This window comes from Petromyzon marinus, chromosome 15 (genome assembly GCF_048934315.1).
Source record: "Petromyzon marinus isolate PM22_M1 ecotype Great Lakes invasive population chromosome 15, UKy_Petmar_22M1.pri1.0, whole genome shotgun sequence".
In the NCBI taxonomy this organism is placed as follows: Eukaryota; Metazoa; Chordata; class Hyperoartia; order Petromyzontiformes; family Petromyzontidae; genus Petromyzon; species Petromyzon marinus.
Genome location: NC_133681.1, coordinates 15,060,388 through 15,080,420, shown reverse-complemented (window position 1 = coordinate 15,080,420; position 20,033 = coordinate 15,060,388). Strand labels below are relative to the sequence as shown.

The following is a 20,033-nucleotide window of genomic DNA, read 5'->3' as shown; positions in this document are numbered from 1 at the left end:
GTCGTGAGAATTTTATTGTTTTATATATTTTTTATTATTTTATTGTTTCCCTTCAACGTGGCTTTACCGAAATAACCAAGAATATGAATCACTGCAGTCACGGAAGCTTTAAATCAAAATTTAAAATTAAAAAGTTTAGTTTTTTAGTATATTTATCTTCTAGTGGTATACCATTCCTATACTTTGCACTCATGCCAGGTTTGTTTTAGTGTGTGTATCGTTTGTTGTAACTTTCTGTCCCGACCCTACTGGATATCTGTGTGGGGGGAGTAGTTTTAAAGCTCATCGGATTTCTCCAAAATAAATAAATAACATTTCTGATGTCATTTTCTTTGGCTCTTTGGGTAAAGTCACGTAGATCGGTACAAATTTATAAAAATAATAAATATTAAATAAACAAAACTTTTTACGTTTCGATCACAACAGAAGCGATCGTCATCCTCTTTCCTCCTGATGACGATCGCTTGTGTTGTGATCGAAACGTTGGAAGTTTTTTTTGTTTATTTTATATTTATTACTTTTATTAATTTGTACATATCTACGTGACTTTACCGAATGACCCAAAGAATACGAATTCCTGCAGTCACGAAAGCTTTAATTCTTTATTTCTGATGTCCCCTTACAAAGATGGCCGCCACCCCTGCACACAGATTCATCGCTCCGATTGGTAAAGGTGGGCTGCACCATCCAAACGGCCGCTTGCGATTGGCTAAAATCCAACGCACGCGCGCTCCGATTGGTAGATTGCGCGCCCGTCCGAACGGCCGCTTGCGATTGGCCAAATCCGTACTCGCGTGCTCCGATTGAACGACGACCCCAAGAGGCAAGGGCCGCCGTCATTCGGGCGACGCTCCCTGAGGAGGCCAAACGATCGAAGTCTTCTCAGCCCCCCCTGCCCGCCACCCTCTTCAGTGACGACGATGTCGACCTTCTCCTCCTCGTGGTGGTGGCGGCGGCTCGCCGTGCTCGCCTCGCTGCCCGCGCTGCTGCTCCTGCGGGCGGCTCAGCCGACGGCGGCGACCGGCGGCGGTGAGGACGAACACAGCAAGCATTTGTACGACGCTGAGATGCTGGTGCATTCCGTCGACCAGGCGCCGCACTTCATCATGTTCTTCGCGCCCTGGTGAGAATGGATGAAGTTTAAATGAGAATACTTTTTGTTGTTAATATATAGCAGGGGGGAAAAAAAAAATTAAAAAAAAATCGTGATTTCGCGTTGAGCTGTTCACTTTCACGGGTTTGGATTTCCTAGACGGCTTAGGCGCGAGTTGACGTCTCCCGCGCTGTGATAGGTGGGAGCGGGGCGCGTGCCCGCCTGTGATTGGTCGGCTTGCTGCGTGTTGGGCGGTCCCCCGCTTGTCCGCTCTGCTTTATCTAGAAGCGTTTCGCTGGCACTGTTAGCGCTCCGCTCGCAAAATCGCGGCGTAAACTTTTACCTGCGGTCCGCGACGCACGGATAACGTAAATCAGCTGGTCAGTTAAGTAAGCTGACTGCTTCAATGACGGGTACATTTGTGCTTACCCGTGTTGTTTAGTGGGACTCGGATAGTCGTGCCTCATTAATTGTGGACGCACGCATGCCAGCTTAGACATTGCCTATGGCCAGGGTTCGAAAACCAACGTAACAAGAAGGGATATTTTTGTTGTAATAATTTTGGGGAAAAAAAAACCCTATTATGTCAAGAACCATAATGCATGTGGTGAATACGAGACGGTCCTTAATAAATAACGTCACGAAGCAGTCCTTACTGAGCCGCAGGCTTGCCGACCCCCTGCAAATCGCCCGGAATGCGTTTTGATTGTCACCCATCAAATCTGCGGAGCTAAGCAGGAGTTAGCCTGGATAGGCTACGCCCGGGATGATCGGCCACCATGCATAATGTTGTGCACAGGTCGTGGGGCTACGTTGTGGGCAGCAGCAGCAGCAGCAAAACACGTGATTGTACTGCACTTCTATGCACCCTTGTGCTGTCTCCTGTCTTCTGTAACACGCACTGACCAGCGTGGCGATGTTTAATCGAGTGAACCCCCACGGCACGGGGAAGGTCCTCCCTCAGCAGTGGATTGATGAAAGGGTTTACACATAAACAATTTAGAGCCCGTGGTCGCATTTCAACTTCAATTCAGAATGGGAATCTTTATTTAGGCTGGAGGAATCCGATGTGCGATGAGGCTCTTTTTTGTCACAAATGTCCAGTGCCTTTTCACAGATGTCCAAATTAAGATGCAACCCAGTGGGGAATAACTCTTCCCTCACAGCTGCACACGTGAGCTGTGACCCGGGGATATCGAACGCGTCCCAGGGGCTTTGTTTAAACTTACGAAGTGACATCACAAGAGTGCCACATCACGACAAGCTGACTTTAGAGCCATTTTCTCTTTACCTATCTTTCATACTTGTGTGGGACAGGCCGGCAATCCCAGTGTGTGTAGCTAATAGGGTAAGTAAGACCTGTTTGTTTAGGTGCATTATCGAACAATGCTGTCCCAACATTTCACCCAAATAACGTTTGTCAGTACAGTATTGGCCCAACGTCACTGTAAAAGCTTGGTATACTGTATGTCTACCTGCACACAACAGTGGTTGGCCTGTGAAGACTCTCCTTCCATAGGAATGTGGAATTTCCACCACTGGCTCAGGTTTGTCAACAAATGACTGGAAAGTACTTATTTCGCTTTTTGACTGCATGTGCAAGTATTTATAGTCCATACATACGATCCATGTTAAACGCATTCTCCTTAAATAAAGGACAATTTTAAGACGCAATTTCTTATAACATGTGTTTATGGTGGACAAAGGAACGCTATGCTCACGTACGTTCAGAATCCAAATTAGTTATTTGTAGTTTACAAAACTGCACATTGTGCTTTAGGAGGCAGTGAATTCCTTTGCACGGCAGTACGGTATTGTAAACTGCAAATAAATGGTATATGATTACCCTAAGGCTGTAGGACAGTGCTTTATTTTTCATTGCCAACTTTGCACTGCCACGTGGCTAGAGTGAGATGAATGGCTGTAGCCCAAGTGTGCTGTGAGATGTCAAGATGTATACTTTGTGGTCTGCTCCCGGATGTGTATTGACCTAGTCTAATGCATACATTCTTTGCACTACAGCTGTTTCCTTTGCCTGAAAACAAAATAACTTCTTGCCCCTAAACTTACCACTAACTCACAGGTCAAACTTATGCCAGTAATATTAACATTGTACAGTACAGTGTTAGACTGATTTTCTACATGCTTGTTTCCTTGTTGTGATTGGTGTAAGATGAGTACACAAACACGATGTAAAAAAATGCATATTCTAACAGTGGTTTTTACCCTGTTTTCAACTTTTCATACACATTTCCATCAATCTAATTGCAGTGATTACGTCTATATGCAGCAATCCTACGCATTTTCAAATGTTCATGCATCAAATTGAAAGTTTTATATATGTAAAATATATATAACCTTAAAAATACTGTAAACATTTGGACGTTGACACAGTGTGAGTTAATCTTGAAATGTCAATTTCATTATTCCTCTTTTGACAGTGTTGTTTTGGTAGCTGTAATATGATTACAATAGTGGTGCAATAATTGGTAGTGAGAATTATAAATGAATAATGCTCTCCTTAAACATACATTTGCTTGTACCTTTACCATGATTGCTTCTAATTTAATGCAGGTGTGGCCACTGCCAGAAACTGCAGTCAACATGGAATACACTGGGAGATAAATACAATGAGATGCCAGAGCCACCAGCATACGTGGCAAAGGTGGACTGCACCATGCATGCACAAACCTGCTCTGACCACGGTGTCAAAGGCTATCCCACGTAAGTGTCACAGGGTTCATGAGTGACATTTCACCCATACTGTCTTAACAATGCAACTATATTGCTTTGCAAGTACGTGCAGTTAAAAGCAATGGGTGCATTACAGCAGAAGCTGCATATTTGGGCTCATGGTGGTAATAATTTACTTTTACATGCTAATAATTTCCATCACTTCGTAATAGTTGAACATCCATTCATACTAACTGCATAAAATAATAAATAAAACCACTTGCATAAAATAATGTGAATTATTAGCGCAAGTAGGTGAACCTGGGACCACATCTTTGAGTGGTGAGTAATGGACTATATGCATAATCATTGTCTGAATTTGTATCGGTTAAGGTTGAAGCTGTTCAAACCTGGCCAGAAGAGTATATTGTACCAGGGTCAAAGGGATCTTGATACCTTGGAGAGCTGGATGCTACAAACATTGAATGAAGACGCTGGTGTATGACATTTTGTAGTATTAGAGCAAGTCACCTGCTTTCCACGTTATTTCATATTACTGTAAATGTATGTATACATTGTATGTGGTTCAATCAGGCTGATTGTGCAATTGATCCTCTCCTAGGTTCACGAAGAATCTGAGCGCCCTTCCCCAGATATCCCTGAGCCTCAACATGGCCTCTATGAGCTGACTTCTGGGTCGTTTAAGGAACATGTCGCGGAAGGTGAGTCATGCACATGATGGCTATGCTTTAATAATAATAAAAACACTTTTTTTCATTATGTTTAATCATTGGGATTAATGAAAACATGACAATTTTCATCATCTTAACGCTTTTGAGTGCAGGTTACCATTTCATCAAGTTCTTCGCACCATGGTGTGGCCACTGCAAAGCTTTAATTCCAGCGTGGGAGCAGTTGGCGAGCACATTTGAATACTCGGGCAAAGTAAAGATTGCAAAGGTATATTCTGCATTGCATTGACACTTAAACTTGATTTTTATTTTCTAAATCACTTTAGTGCATCGTTGTTCTGTTGACTCGTTTAAATATGTAGACGCTCTTTGTCTGAAGTTTCCTTAATGAATTTTGACATGCATTTTGGTAGGTTGACTGCACAGCTCATCAAGATATATGCAATGAAAACCAGGTGCGGGGTTATCCCACCCTTCTGTGGTTTAAAGACGGTGAAAAGGTAAGTTGTAATTTCTATCCCCATTGAGAAGTTCATGTTGAAGTTATGTCATCATTCACATTGGGTTCATTGAGAATGCAGTCATTCATTCATTATCACGCATAGTCGGCAAAGTACCGTTGTGCCAAACGTGTGACAACTTGCGACAGCATTCACATAAACTTATCTTGCTGCCTCGGATCACGGGGGTGTGGGGGGGGGGTGACCACGGGGGAAGGGGGGGGGCGGCGCCTTTTCTTTGAGGGTCACAGTTCCCTTTGAACGTCGACCGCCAACTGAAGTGAACACAATTTGCTGCAGTTTGCACATCAAGACGGGCGACGTGTCCTCAGAGTGACGGCCCTCTCCCTCGAACGAAGCTCTCAATTGCTCGGAGGCCTGTCGCAGATGCAACCCTAATTTATCTGGGGATTCAATTATTGAGATTCAAGATTGAGATCAGATTAAGAAATATTTTGTTTATTGTAGCCAATGGAGCAGCCCCTAACAGCTGGAGTCATGTGATTCCATAACATACAACATAGACAAATCGTGCAAATATCATGAGTTTAGATAATACTAATCGGTTAATTATTGCATTGTTACACTCGTACATTGCAGACAATTAGCCTACAGCTGTGGATAGTGTTATAGTGAGTAGCACTAAAGTAGCACGTTTTGTTTATTGGCATGTTGCCTCCTTTATGAAACTGAAGATATCAGCATTTGTAGTTGCACACAGCATCCAAAAATACATGTTTTAACAGAGCCAGTAGACTGCTTATTAATGAGTGGGTGGGCAGGCAGGCAGAGTACAGTGGGCTGCTAGTCATAAATATAGCTTTATTATCTAATAAATATAGCTTCGTTATGTAACAAATGTAGTTTTATTAGTGTACATACTTTGGGATGCGTTGGTTTAAGCTCACACAATGTTTTGGATATGTTTATGCATTCACATATTTGCATGCGCATGTCTTTGTTCACTCTAAACCCCCCCAAAAAATGTACCCTCCTTTTTGGTGTGGCTTTCCAGCTTGTAAATGCTGTACCAACAGTGAAATTGGGTTTGTGGATATACTGATGCGTGGCTGGTGTCCTTGTTACAGGTGGACCAGTACCGTGGCAAAAGGGACCTGGATTCTTTGAAAGTGTTTGTTGATACACAGATTCAAATCGAACCTGAAGATGAAGTGGTTACACAACAGGCAGGGGATGAAGAGGAAGCGGTAAACCATATTGCAAACAGCAGTATTTGCTGTTTTTTTTCACGTTATATGGTTTGGTGGTTGGTAAAGCACTGAGCAGTAGCTATAGGTTGCGTGTGAAGTATGCTAGGAACATTATGACAGAATATGGCAGGTAACTTGGAAGTTCAGAAAATAATGTGGCAGAACAAAAATGGTATCTTTAATAAAAAAAAAACAGTTTGGGTTGGTGGTACGTGTTTATATGTATGTATGTTGAAGTTATTTCGCACCAAATGTAGTCAACCATGCTAATTGGAGGTGCAGAGGGAAGGATGTATTGGAATGGGTACTCAAACGTTGGTGACCAAGGGGAAGTCAAAGCTATGCGATTGGATACTCGTGAAATTCAACCTGTGGACGTCAGTTGACTTTGCAACTGTGGGATTTAGCAGAGGAAATAAAGCAGTTGCATATAGTGTAACATGATTGATGGTGATGATGATCTTTTGCCCACTTTAGCCATATGTTAAAAGATGTAAATACAGATGTGCTATGTTGATTTTACAGTCTAGCGTGCTGGTTCTGAATGAAAACAACTTTGATGCTACTGTGGCAGATGGCATCACTTTTGTGAAATTCTATGCACCATGGTAAGTATAAGCTTTATTGACTGGTTTATTTGCTAAAGTGAAATGACACTATCACAAAGACATTGTGCATTTATTTTTCATCATGTGGTTCACTTAAATGACACAGTAGGATATACCCATGCTCTGTGGATTTGTGGCCTAAAGGTTAATTCAAATTGTCTTGTATCTCAGGTGTGGTCATTGTAAGAACCTGGCCCCAACATGGGAAGACTTGGCCAAGAAAGAGTTTTCTGGCCTGTCCAAAGTCACGATTGCCAAGGTGGATTGCACATCGGAAGCACAACTCTGCAGTAAACAGCATGTAAGTATAATGCAAGCCACACATGAAGACAACCATGTTGAATAAACCAATACTTGATTGCCTTTTCCCCACATTGCATCACGATAGGTAATATAATTTAAAAAAATATCTTTAAATGTTTAGACCTTTAAGTATATGTAATTTTGTGTTCTCTTTCTTGCAGGTGCGTGGGTACCCAACTCTACTGCTGTATGTAGGGGGCAAACAGGTGGGAGAGCACGAGGGTGCACGCAATCTGGAGGCCTTGCATTCCTATGTGCTGAGCAGAGCCAGAGATGAGCTGTGAACGCACACTGGGACACCTTCACATCCATCTGTGCATTTATTTTAGATCATTGTCAAATTGTGCGTGTGGAGACAACGTGGCTCCAACTGCAAGTTCTGTTCAATACTACTGCACTTTCAAGAAATTAAAACAATCTCACTGATGGTCAAAACATTTTGAGAAGGCAATGTGTAAAACGTATGGAAATTCTCATAATTGTTTTAATATTTTTGAAATGTACCGCCACGATCATTTGATTAGGATTAGATGGAGTGACAAAATAAGCACAACAGTTGTGTTTTTTGTGCCTCAATTTAATACCACATCAACTTTAGATTGCCCTTGAGTCTGATCACAGGTATATGGGTGGAACATTAATAAAAAATGCACATTATTTTGAACTGAACAATAGAATGGAATATTGTATGCACAGCTGTAGTTAAGGCAATGGATGACTACATATGTACCACCAAGAGTAGCATATTTATGGAGACATTTGTCAAATTGGATCTTATTTACACCCAATTATGCTTAAATACATCCATGACATTAAGTTAAATTTCAAGTAATGCTTCTGTGCAGTTAAATGGTACGGGTAATGCTGCTTTTGGTTATACTTTTGTTGTGTTTTTTTACTTGCCTTTTGCAAAACAAGTTTAATTCCTGGTAACTAAATGTGTAATCATGTTTGAAGTATTTCATTAACATCTCTATGCTAAACTTTTTACGAAGTACTAAAACAAAATAAAAATGTTTGCATTTCTTCAGTGTCACATTGACTTTTGATTAATTTTATCATTTGTTAAAATTGCAATTTTTAAAATTTCTTAATGTTCCACTTTATTGAAAAAAACTGGTTTTATAAAGAAAAAAATGCATATTTTTTGTGTTTTCCCCTCTACATTATGCTCCTCCTGATGGCGAGAGATGGCAGTGCCTTCATCCAGCAGGGGATTAATTGTGGATGATGATGAATACACCTTTAATGGATTTGAAATCCTAAGCAGATCGTTTCATCAGAGCAGATTGGCCTTTTAATTTACGAGAGCCTTTACATTTCAGTCACATTAAAAGATCTGGAATCGACTTCTGGGGCAGAAATTGTATTTTGTGTAGGATTTAGCATTTGATTGTAATGTGCTACTTTATAGGTACAAGCAATTATTGTATGTGCTAAGACATTCATTTTGGCACTTTTATAAATAGGGACAAGAGTCATCTACGACTATTTTTTTAAGCACCGAATGACAAAGGATACTTGTAGCTGTAAATTAAACTTGTTACAAACTCAAAGGACATTTACACTGAAAGCAGTTTCGTTCACAAATGACAATTCACTTATCACATTTTTTTCACGGACAACTTTTATGGAGGAGAGAATTAAAAAAAAAATCCAATAAATGTGGTGCCATTCTTGTGTTCCATACTCCTGAATAATTAATACGAATTCATATTACTAGTTTATTCTACATGGATATAATATGCCGATTGCCTTCAGCCGCATAGTTATCTACAAACATTGTTGATATCAAACGGAAGCTATTCATCGTTCGTTGTGACTTGGCATCTAGTTGTGACAGGGTGAACATTCAAATCGCAAGCACACCTGTCTTTCTTACAATCGCCTTTTACAGAATAGCATAAGCGGGGAGCATATGTCCTGTGACTGCACCACATTGGTAGCATGCAGTAAGTGATTACCACAAAATATTTGGAGAAAAAAGCCAACGTGTGTACATGCACCTGAATAACAGTGCTACGTAGATTTTCTTGGCTGTGCTGTATAACCTTCGCATGTGTTTTTGGGTGGTACTGCATCTTATTAGGCACGATATCTAACATTTTGCTTCACGTGGTGGAGCTTCAGGAACAATGCATATCATCCCGTTGTTCTTGGCACTGAATACAGTTCCTAAAGAAGCTGCCAGCACATGGAGCTTAACGATCGGATATCATCCCATACAACACGTGGTACAACCTGAAAACTCGCCAGAGTGTACTCCTAATACCATTTGGTATATAAAATCGTATTAAAATAAATGTCTTCATATCCAGCGACTTAAGAACTGGGTGACTGGAAGTTTGCTGTCACCATACCAGACGATGTTTAGTACTAAGATTCAGTGTAAATGCCAAAGGCTCAAATAGTCTCAGCTAATATTCTATAAGTGTAGCAGTAGTTTTCTAAAGAATTCCTGCACAACCCACTTGTGTTTTTTTTATCATGGTTCAAATGAGGTTACTACATACTCTGAATCAGTTATGCTGCTTAGTTTGTATGCAGTAAATGGCTTGAACCACAATGTACACACGAACTCATGGAAAGGTTGAGTCTGCTAATGTGCCATTAGAACTCTGATTACTGTTGCTTATATGCTTGTAACTTTTTTATAGAAATGGGAAAGCAATGCCTAATAAAACATTTTGAAGTTCATTTCACGGAGGCTTTTTTTAGTGTGGAACTTGCTGTTTGTATTTGTACAGTATTTTTAAAGCACGTTTACGTTTTTTTGCAAACAAAAACAGTTTATTTTGAATATATATCACTTGATTAAAATTCCCCTCCACAAATGAACAAGCAAATATGCATGCACCTTATGCATCACACAACACATGGCTTGCTTGAGGTAGAATACAATAGTACGAATCCACATTTTCTGTTTATATAATCAATTTTTGAAAAGTACAACGATTAACGTTACCTGTATAGTATTATAAAACACGTTAATAATTTCATATAAAATGCTGATTTAACCAAAGCCAAAATCGGCTTGAGATATGTTTGTCAAGTACTTTGAAGTACATAGTTTACACATAAAATGTACACTTAAAAAAACAGCTACAACTATGAAGCTAAACAATAATGCATGGTATGTTATGGATATAGGAAAACAACATCGACAGGCCTTGCAGCATGGTCAAGTGCTGACAATTATAATTAACCATGAAACTGTTCCACTGTGGCAGACCTTGGGATGGGGGGAGTAGAGTCGATTTCACAAAAGAGAGATTGGGCAAGATTACCCGAGGCATTCAGGTACGACGGAAGTCCTTAAGACAGAAAGGGGAGAGGCTCAAAGAGTGCCTGGAATGAAAGGGGGAGAAGGAATTAGCGAGCCAAGATGCTGCTGCTGATGATGAGAGGGGAGGGAAGAGATGAGAGCGATGGAAGGGGCGAGCAGTCGAGCTGCATGGAGCAGTCTGCTTTGAAAGGCGGCAGGGAGAGGGGAGGAATTCGGCATAGTGTTGGGTCATGTGTTTAATGGAGGGTTGAGATAATAGTGTGGTTTCATTATGGTCATAAGAAAGACATCAAGATGGTTTCTAAATATTACACGTAATCAGTGCCCTTCGTCATACATGCTCGTAGCTATTTTATACATCACCTGTTGAAACAAACACTGCTCTGTTGCTTCTGCTTGCCCGTTCCTTCTCTCGATCTCTTCCCTCTCATCAGCAAGTACATACAGTGCTGTAATAATGTGCGAATGTTTTAATGTGGAAATGTCGCAATAAGTGGTACATTATCGTTGTGCTATGCCGGGCTCGCACGTTGTAATAGAAAATAGAATTTATTTAAAATGTACTTGGTGGTCACCACTGATTAGCTGGATCATGAACAATTATTCCAATACAAAAGTATCCACCATTAAGTTTGCACAACGGCATCTAAAACTATACTTTTTTATTACCAGGTAAGGCCCACTGAGCTACATAGCTTTTTTTCAGAAGCCATTTGGCCACATATCATAGCTCAACGAAGTGGCTTATCACGTGGACATTTATTGCAGCCAAATACTCTAAATGGTGTCTGTGGAGGGAAAACCCGGCGGACCTGGAGAATAATCCACACGGCCACGGGGAGAGAGATATGCAAACTCCAAATATACAGACGTTAGGGTTAGGATCGAACCCACAGCGTCCTGTATACCAGGCGAGGTAGTTAACATCTCACCACCCTAACGAAAGGATATTGGTGTGAAACGTAACAAAAGTATTGTAAAGGTCGAGATACCACAACTTACATAAGCTACCGTGTTCTTCGAACAACTATGTCAAGGTCAATGAAAGAATGCTTAACCTTACAGATGGAAAGATGAAACAATATACTGCTGTCAACAAAGCTTCTCTTAACCCAATACTTCCTCAGGCGCTTCATACTGTACACACAATAAATCCGTTAGTTAAACAAAATCAGCACATAGCACAAACATGTATAGATTTCTCAGCTTCAAAGATGTTTGTTTTTGACAATTGAAGTCATGAAGATTAAAAACATGTAAGAAATAGGGAATAAGATAAACCCTTTATATTCTGTTTCCACCTTTATTCTATTTACGTGACCAAAGCACTGGCATTTAGTCTGTGAAATATGAAGATATACTGTTGCAGTGTTTCCCGTTTTACAAATGTTTCCATTGTACAAAACACGTGCAAATCCTAAAAATACATTCTAATTTAGCACCAGTAAAATGTTACCATTTTGATCAAGTAAAAAAATCTCTCAAAAAACTGCGTATTGCAATGCCACTGAGACATTTGCACATTGCTTCTTACAGAAAGCCTATTTACCCACAAAGTCCAGATATCTATGATCACCAAATTATACATCAATTTACATTGATTACATTTTGTCCAAAAATTCATTTTGCAGTAGATTTCTTTATAAAATGAGGTGTCATGGAGAGATACATTTCACAAGGACTACAAACCTGCAATTTAATGCAGGTTTTAGTGGACAATGGGCAAGAGATGAAGATGACCGTTTGAGTTATGGTCGAAACGTCGTGAGAATTTTTTGATTGTTTATATATACTTTATTATTTTGTTGTTTCCCTTCAACGTGACTTTACCGAAAAAACTAAGAATATGAATTACTGCAGTCACGAAAGCTTTAAATCAAAATGTAATGGGCAAGAGGTTAAGTTGTTAGAATTATTACAAATTCATTAATTTAACTGAAAAGGTTCGGTGATCACAGCTACAGCGATCGTCGCACTCTAAAGCAAAGCGGAGGGTGATTAAATCCGTCGACGCGTGTTCGTCACGCACTTCCGACCGTGCGTTGAGGCAAACGCCGCCCGCTTCCCGAGCCTCCTTCTCTGCGTCAGTCACTGGGCCCTTTCTGGTGGCCTGGCCGATAGGGGACGTACGCCGCAAAGCATCCTCGCGGATCGCACACCCCCGGCAGCCCCGGCAGCCCTCGGCTGCCCGCTTTTCCCGGTTGGCCCTGCTGCCCGGGTGGACCTGTCATTCCCGCTGTGCCCTCCTTCGACAAGCCCGCGGGACCCACGGCACCTGCCGTACATAGAACGAACATGATAAGCCCAAAAAAAACAAACAGCGTGACAAATACTCCAGGTACGGTACGCGTCTTTTTTTGTTTTGTTGCGGCGCTGTGGCAAGTGCGGCACGCTTGGGGCTTGCCGCCCTTCCAGTGGGAGCGCTGTCGGAATGAGGAGCCACATTTCTGGAAATGAAACAATCGGCGGCGGTGGCTGGCGGCTCAGATTTCGGGTTGGGTGGTGAAGTGCCCCAGCAAGGGGGGGGGGGGGGAGCTATGGGCGAGGATGGCACCTTTACCTTGGATGACGTCATTGCATTGACGCTTTTAGTAGTTTGTCGACGGAATAACAAAATATATACATTTTGAGGAGTTCCACCAAAATTGATAAGGACACCGCAGTGGCCATTTATAAAAAAAAAATACTGGAACAGGCAGTTTCTTTGCCATCATTTGTAACAATGCAACATTTGCTTATCAACAGAAAAAAAGTCTCCTGTGCACCTGGCAGCCCTGCATTGCCCATGGGTCCAAACCTTCCAGAGCCTTTGGACCCCTTGTCCCCCTTCGTCCCTCGCTCTCCTGCCAAATGATAACAGTTAAACATAATCAGCTTTTCCTCAATTACATTTCGCTCCTCATGGCAACGAAATCCATCAGCTAATTACAGAGCAAGTTAACACAAACAGTTAAAAGTAATAATTTTTAGAGTTGACTGGTATAATTAGTGATAATATATCATTCTTTCCATTGAAACAATGCACATTTTTGTTTATCTATTCCCCTGACAACAGCACACACACACTCTGTGAATATTAAGTTTCAAACAATCAAGCAAATCAAATAGACTAACTGCCATTAATCCTTCTGATTCTCTGGTGTAATTTGGAAAGCTACTTTTAATAAGCGATACTAAAAACGTGCAGTTATTTTGTGTCACAAAATCTGAAATAATTCGTTAAAATTTACGTGATTTATTATTTCATAAAAACAGTAAAATGTTCTTGCGTGGGAGTTGAAATTTCCTTTCATAGACAAACAGTACTCTAATAAATGAAAATATGTATTAATTTTAAATTAACTTTACTGCCAAGTGAATTTAAAATATTGATTTTGGTGCATGGAATTGTCTTTGCTTACAAATATGAGGGATGGTGATGGCATGCAGAGGCCTTTATCCCAGCAGTGAATTTGTAGAGGAGTAGTGTGAGCAACCACGAGGGGACGAACAGAGAGAGGAGCGAGCGAGTTGACAGTGGAGGATGACGTCATGTCACGGGTGCTGTAAGGGGGTACCTTCGGGAACAAAGGCGGGTCTCTAGCTAGGGGGAGGAGCCGCCAAAGGGGTACTTAAGGGGGACCCCGTGACGAAGGCGTGGTCGTTGTGGGGAGCCAGGGCAAGGCTCGGATGGAAGAGGTCTCTCCCTCCTAGTCGCCGGGTGGTGTTGGATGAACCCCCGTCCCGTGCAGACGAGTGGGAGAGCGAAGGGGATAGCCGAGAGCAGGGCTCTGAGTATTGAGTAAGAACCGGCTGAGCGAGAGGGTTCTCTCTCCTCGTCGCCAGGCAGTGTTGGATGAACCCCTGTCCCGTGCAGACGCGTGGGAGAGCGACGGGGATAGCCGAGAGCAGGGCTCTGAGTATTGAGTAAGAACCGGCTGAGCGAGAGGGTTCTCTCTCCTCGTCGCCAGGCGGTGTTGGATGAACTCCCGTCCCGTGCAGACGAGTGGGAGAGCGAAGGGGATAGCCGAGAGCAGGGCTCTGAGTATTGAGTAAGAACCGGCTGAGCGAGAGGGTTCTCTCTCCTCGTCGCCGGGCGGTGTTGGATGAACCCCCGTCCCGTGCAGGCGAGCGAGAGAGCCCCAACGGATAGCCGAGGGTAGGATAATATAGAGTTCGGGGGTCCAGGTGTGAGTTACAGTGTCGTGTGAAGAGTGTTAATAAACGGCATCAGCCCTTACGGTGAATTCCGTCTCCGCGTGGTCGTACTGCACAACAAATTTACATTGCTTTTGAATTACTTGTTTTATTGTAATCAGTTATTTTAATTTATATCCTTAAATGCCAATACTTCATATATGGTCAAATAGGTTTGGATTTCCACTCATTCACATATACTCTTTGGTTCTTTCGGTAAAGTCACGTAGGTATAAAATCAAATAAATTAAACCACTTCAGCAATTGTTTTCCTGCTGTGGTTGTCCCACCTGATGATGGACGATTGTGTTGCGCCCAAAACGTCGTGATTTAATTTATTTTATTTTCTACCTACGTGACTTTACCGAAAGAACCAAAGAGTATGGATCCCTGCAGTCACGAAAACTTCAAATCATTCACATATATTTGATGACGATTGGCTCAAAAAACATAACGAGCTATTTGTTCAATGTGTCACTAACCTAGTGTTTTCGTGAACCACAGAACTCGAGTAAGGACAGGAGATGCCCTGCCCAGCAGAGCTTCTCTGTATTTTTAGTCACCTCGAGTTAGCTACCACATTGGGCTGCATCTGCAATTCTCTAGGCCGATTTCAGTTTGCGGGTCGGCTTTAATTCCCTACGTCAGAATTCGTGCTGAGCAACAATGCATCGAGATGGACAAGGTCCCCCCTGCTTTGGTCTCTTGTGAGTGACCGGCTGAGGTAAAGTGTGCTATGATCTGTTGCTGGTCAAGTATAATTGGTAATAGTAGTATGAATCATTACCAAACATGTCAGTCAAAATCATAGTAGGTGGAAAGAATATTTAATTTTACATTCAACATTATTCTCTTTGGTTATTTCGGTTAAGTCACGTAGGTATAAAATAAATTAAATCCCGACGTTTCGGGCACAACACAAGCGTCCATCATCAGGTAGGATAGGACAACCACAGCAAGAAACAATTGCTGAAGTGGGCAAAAGGGCTGCTTGTAACAAGAGGCTATATAGGTAAGAGAGGGGGGAGGAGCAAGGGATTAGAGATAGAGAGAGGGGGGGTGGAGAGCTGCAAGCTCCGACACGAGCACAACAAAATTCCGGGGCTGGGAAGTGAGCGGGGCTCGAGGTAGGAGGCTGAAGAAACTGGAGATGCTGATATGAAGGCAAATGATAAAGCAGTTAAGGTTTTACCTGGTTAATATCATCCTTCCAATGATTGCTCAATTTGCATCCATCTTCTCGGTTGAAGTTATGTCTATGTTTATATATTTGGATGGCTTCATGAACAAAATATAATGTTGAATCTAGATTCAACATTGTATATTGTCAGTAACATGGCATTGACCTTTGACAAATGTTTTGGAAAGTCTTATTGATGAGTTATTCTGGGGGAAAAAACTTTCCAAATTACTAAATATATCCACTAACTCAAGGACAAAAAGTAAATTTTTTACCAATCAATTTTTTTTTTCAATTCAACTTCAGGCCAACTCAATGTGATTTGAGTTGCCTATCCATGGAAACCCAATGTAATGAAGCCAACACAATTCAGGATAGACAAGCCATCAGAAAAAAGTCCCATTTACTCACCTTTCAGCCCAGAGCCACCTGGTTCACCAGGTGTCCCTGAGTATCCAGGCCTTCCCATATCACCGGGTAAGCCAGACAGGCCACGGAAGCCCTTAGTGCCAGGGGGACCAGGGGGCCCGGGTAACCCACGTGACGCCACACAAGGCTCACAGGGCTTCATGATGCTCCGCAGCAACCCAGCCAGGTGATCTGATCCACACAAAATTCATGAACAGGTGGACCACAGTGGCTCATAGCAGTTGCTATGACCCAATGTACCATTTGTGTCAAGTATAGCTGTGTGCTGTGTTTTTGAGTAATACCACATGCTAATCGACATGACGTGCAAGCAGTTCAACCACGTCTGAGACAACGTGCGGTGAAAACCCGAACGCACATCAAAGCGATCTCCAGCACAACTGCGAAAACCAACGAAGTATATTATGTCGAGGATTGTCGAGGATTGAAACAGGAGTCAGTTATATGTCATCATTTTTAAAGGTCAACCTGGTGTAGGCCTCACCAGGAATGTATGTATGTTGAACTTCTTTCGTACCGTACGTAGCAAACCATGCTAATTGGAGGTTCAGGAAAGGACAATGAACTTAAAACTGCAGTTCTATATACATGCGATTTCAAGCTCGATTTAAAAGTGTATCGCTCCAGTAGCTTTCTAATAAGCTCCAGTGACTTACTAATAATAACCACTTATTAAGAAAAAAAACCGTCCGTGAAAAAAATACTTTTTTTTATTTTTGTGGAATTAATCATTAAAATAAAAATATATATTAATAAATAAAATGTAAGGGTGCAGCCCTGCAATTATTTGCAGTCTTAAAGAAATTCGTTTTCAATCTAGTTTTAAAAGTGCATAGCGACAGTGGCCTCCTAATTTGGGGATGCAGAGCATGTGAAGATTAAACTTTTATATATTGTGGTGTTTTTTTGAGGTCACACTTACTTGCTCGGAAACATAAACGGGTCCCTTGGCAGGTTCGGTAAGGCACCTACCAAATGTTCATATCGCTGTAAAGATGTATGTGTAGAATTGTATTCAGGTACACTTCTCTGTCTAATATTTAATAACAATGGTGTATGTGTAGAATTGTACTCAGGTACACCGCAAAACTTATCTGTCTAATATTTGTACGGGTTAATGTTTCGGCAGCATAAGGCAAAGTGCTTGGTTGGCACATAGTGCACTGTTATAGTTTTTGTAAACTGGATTAATTCAAGCATATATCATTACAGTTAGCAATGAAGCATTTTACAGTATCGATTTAAAGCTTTCGTGACTGCAGGGATTCATCTTCTTGGTTCTTTCGGTGAAGTCCATTCTACGTGACTTTACCGAAAGGACCAAGAAGATCACTTTACAGTAATTCATCATACTTGCCTGGAAAAACATCACCTAGCTGCTAGGTTGTCTCATCCTTATCTCTAAATCTGGCACCAGCCAAGAAGTTCAACATGCATACATTCAAGTGAACCCTCATCCCTCAAGCACAAGCAACACCAAAGCATTCTTCTGGAAGTTCTCTTACCTTGGATGACGTCGTTGCAAAGCTTCCGTACATAATTATCTGTAAGTGGACGTCCCTGAAAAAAAGTATTTTTTGTGTGTTAATACAATGTGCTAGCATGTGTTTGGAATGACGAGGTCATTTAAGGTTGTATCGTTCATTTGCTTTATATTTTAAGTTCGCGTGTACATTATTTACACGATCGCAGCCGATTTATTTTCCCAAACTGTTGCCCCATTATACTGAAAAAAAAACGAAAAGTACCATTTATAACACGGACATACTCGGTTAATGGTCCAAAAATGTTTTTTTTTTCAGATACGGGTAGCATAGTAACAAACATGAAATCTCCCGCGGAACTCACCGGCCTGCCTTGGCGACCTGGATATCCTGGGAGGCCTTTGTCCCCTATACTGCCAGAGATGCCAGATGGTCCCAAATTACCCACGGGGCCTGGGTCCCCTTTATTTCCATGCAGACCCCTCTCCCCTGGCAGCCCAGGCCCTCCTCTCTTGAAAACGCACACACACACACGTCAAGTCCAACACACACAAGACAAATACGAATAGGTTTTACCAGAAAGGGTAACAACCTATTCTTATTTTTCATACTCTGATACTTGCAACAACAGCAAAAGTCCCACGATATACAGTGAGGGAAAAAAGTATTTGATCCCCTGCTGATTTTGTACGTGTGCCCACTGACAAAGAAATGATCAGTCTATAATTTTAATGGTAGGTTTATTTGAACAGTGAGAGACAGAATAACAACAACAAAATCCAGAAAAACGCATGTCAAAAATGTTATAAATTGATTTGCATTTTAATGAGGGAAATAAGTATTTGAGCCCTCTGCAAAACATGACTTAGTACTTAGTGGCAAAACCCTTGTTGGCAATCAGAGGTCAGACGTTTCTTGTAGTTGGCCACCAGGTTTGCACACATCTCAGGAGGGGTTTTGTCCCACTTCTCTTTGCAGATCTTCTCCAAGTCATTAAGGTTTCGAGGCTGACGTTTGGCAACTCGAACCTTCAGCTCCCTCCACAGATTTTCTATGGGATTAAGGTCTGGAGACTGGCTAGGCCATTCCAGGACCTTAATGTGCTTCTTCTTGAGCCACTCCTTTGTTGCCTTGGCCGTGTGTTTTGGGTTATTGTCATGCTGGAATACCCATCCACGACGCATTTTCAATGCCCTGGCTGAGGGAAGGAGGTTCTCACCCAAGATTTGACGGTACATGGCCCCGTCCATCGTCCCTTTGATGCGGTGAATTTGTCCTGTCCCCTTAGCAGAAAAACACCCCCAAAGCATTGTTTCCACCTCCATGTTTGACGGTGGGGATGGTGTTCTTGGGGTCATAGGCAGTATTCCTCCTCCTCCAAACACGGCGAGTTGAGTTGATGCCAAAGAGCTCCATTTTGGTCTCATCTGACCACAACACTTTCACCCAGTTATCCTCTGAATCATTCAGATGTTCATTGGCAAACTTCAGACGGGCATGTATATGTGCTTTCTTGAGCAGGGGGACCTTGCGGGTGCTGCAGGATTTCAGTCCTTCACGGCGTAGTGTGTTACCAATTGTTTTCTTGGTGACTATGGTCCCAGCTGCCTTGAGATCATTGACAAGATCCTCCCGTGTAGTTCTGGGCTGATTCATCACCGTTCTCATGATCATTGCAACTCCACGAGGTGAGATCTTGCATGGAGCCTCAGGCCGAGGGAGATTGACAGTTCTTTTGTGTTTCTTCCATTTTTGAATAATTGCACCAACTGTTGTCACCTCACCAAGCTGCTTGACAATGGTCTTGTAGCCCATTCCAGCCTTGTGTAGGTCTACAATCTTGTTCCTGACATCCTTGGAGAGCTCTTTGGTCTTGGCCATGGTGGAGAGTTTGGAATCTGATTGATTGCTTCTGTGGACAGGTGTATTTTATACAGGTAACAAGCTGAGATTAGGAGCACTCCCTTTAAGAGTGTGCTCCTAATCTCAGCTCGTTACCTGTATAAAAGACACCTGGGAGCCAGACATCTTTCTGATTGAGAGGGGGTCAAATACTTATTTCCCTCATTAAAATGCAAATCTATATATAAAATTTTTGACATGCGTTTTCTGGATTTTGTTGTTATTCTGTCTCTCACTCTTCATGTAAACCTACCATTAAAATTATAGACTGATCATTTCTTTGTCAGTGGGCAAACGTACAAAATCAGCAGGGGATCAAATACTTTTTTCCCTCACTGTAACTGGTCAACCCGAGCTATAATTGCTCTGATAGTGGCATTGTCTTTGTACCGTTCACTTTTTTGGCGTTCTCTCGTCTGACACTGATGAGACAAGGCCATTAAGAAGGCTGTCTCTGGTGTAGGCCAATGAGTTTCCAAGACAATGCATATTTTAT

The 20,033-nt window shown here is 41.9% G+C and overlaps 2 protein-coding genes across 2 annotated transcripts in view; one reads left to right on the top strand and one right to left on the bottom strand.

Annotated features, from left to right (window-relative positions):
* Positions 1 to 790: 790 nt before the first annotated feature.
* TXNDC5 (thioredoxin domain containing 5) lies at positions 791 to 9,777 on the top strand. The gene is made up of 10 exons (XM_032954998.2): positions 791 to 1,123; positions 3,668 to 3,817; positions 4,160 to 4,265; positions 4,389 to 4,488; positions 4,611 to 4,726; positions 4,872 to 4,958; positions 6,047 to 6,166; positions 6,695 to 6,777; positions 6,949 to 7,078; positions 7,242 to 9,777. The coding sequence occupies exons 1-10, from the start codon at positions 921 to 923 to the stop codon at positions 7,362 to 7,364; spliced, it is 1,218 nt and encodes a 405-aa protein (XP_032810889.2). The 5' UTR covers positions 791 to 920; the 3' UTR covers positions 7,365 to 9,777.
* LOC116942718 (uncharacterized) overlaps positions 7,969 to 20,033 on the bottom strand; it is a 77,839-nt gene continuing 65,774 nt past the window's right edge. The window contains exons 18-22 of the mRNA XM_032954997.2: positions 18,000 to 18,146; positions 17,657 to 17,711; positions 16,134 to 16,322; positions 13,132 to 13,209; positions 7,969 to 12,641 (exon numbers count right to left, since the gene is read on the bottom strand). Of these exons, the coding sequence (XP_032810888.2) occupies positions 12,451 to 12,641; positions 13,132 to 13,209; positions 16,134 to 16,322; positions 17,657 to 17,711; positions 18,000 to 18,146 (660 nt within the window). The 3' untranslated portion in view covers positions 7,969 to 12,450. The remainder of the gene's footprint in view (positions 12,642 to 13,131; positions 13,210 to 16,133; positions 16,323 to 17,656; positions 17,712 to 17,999; positions 18,147 to 20,033) is intronic.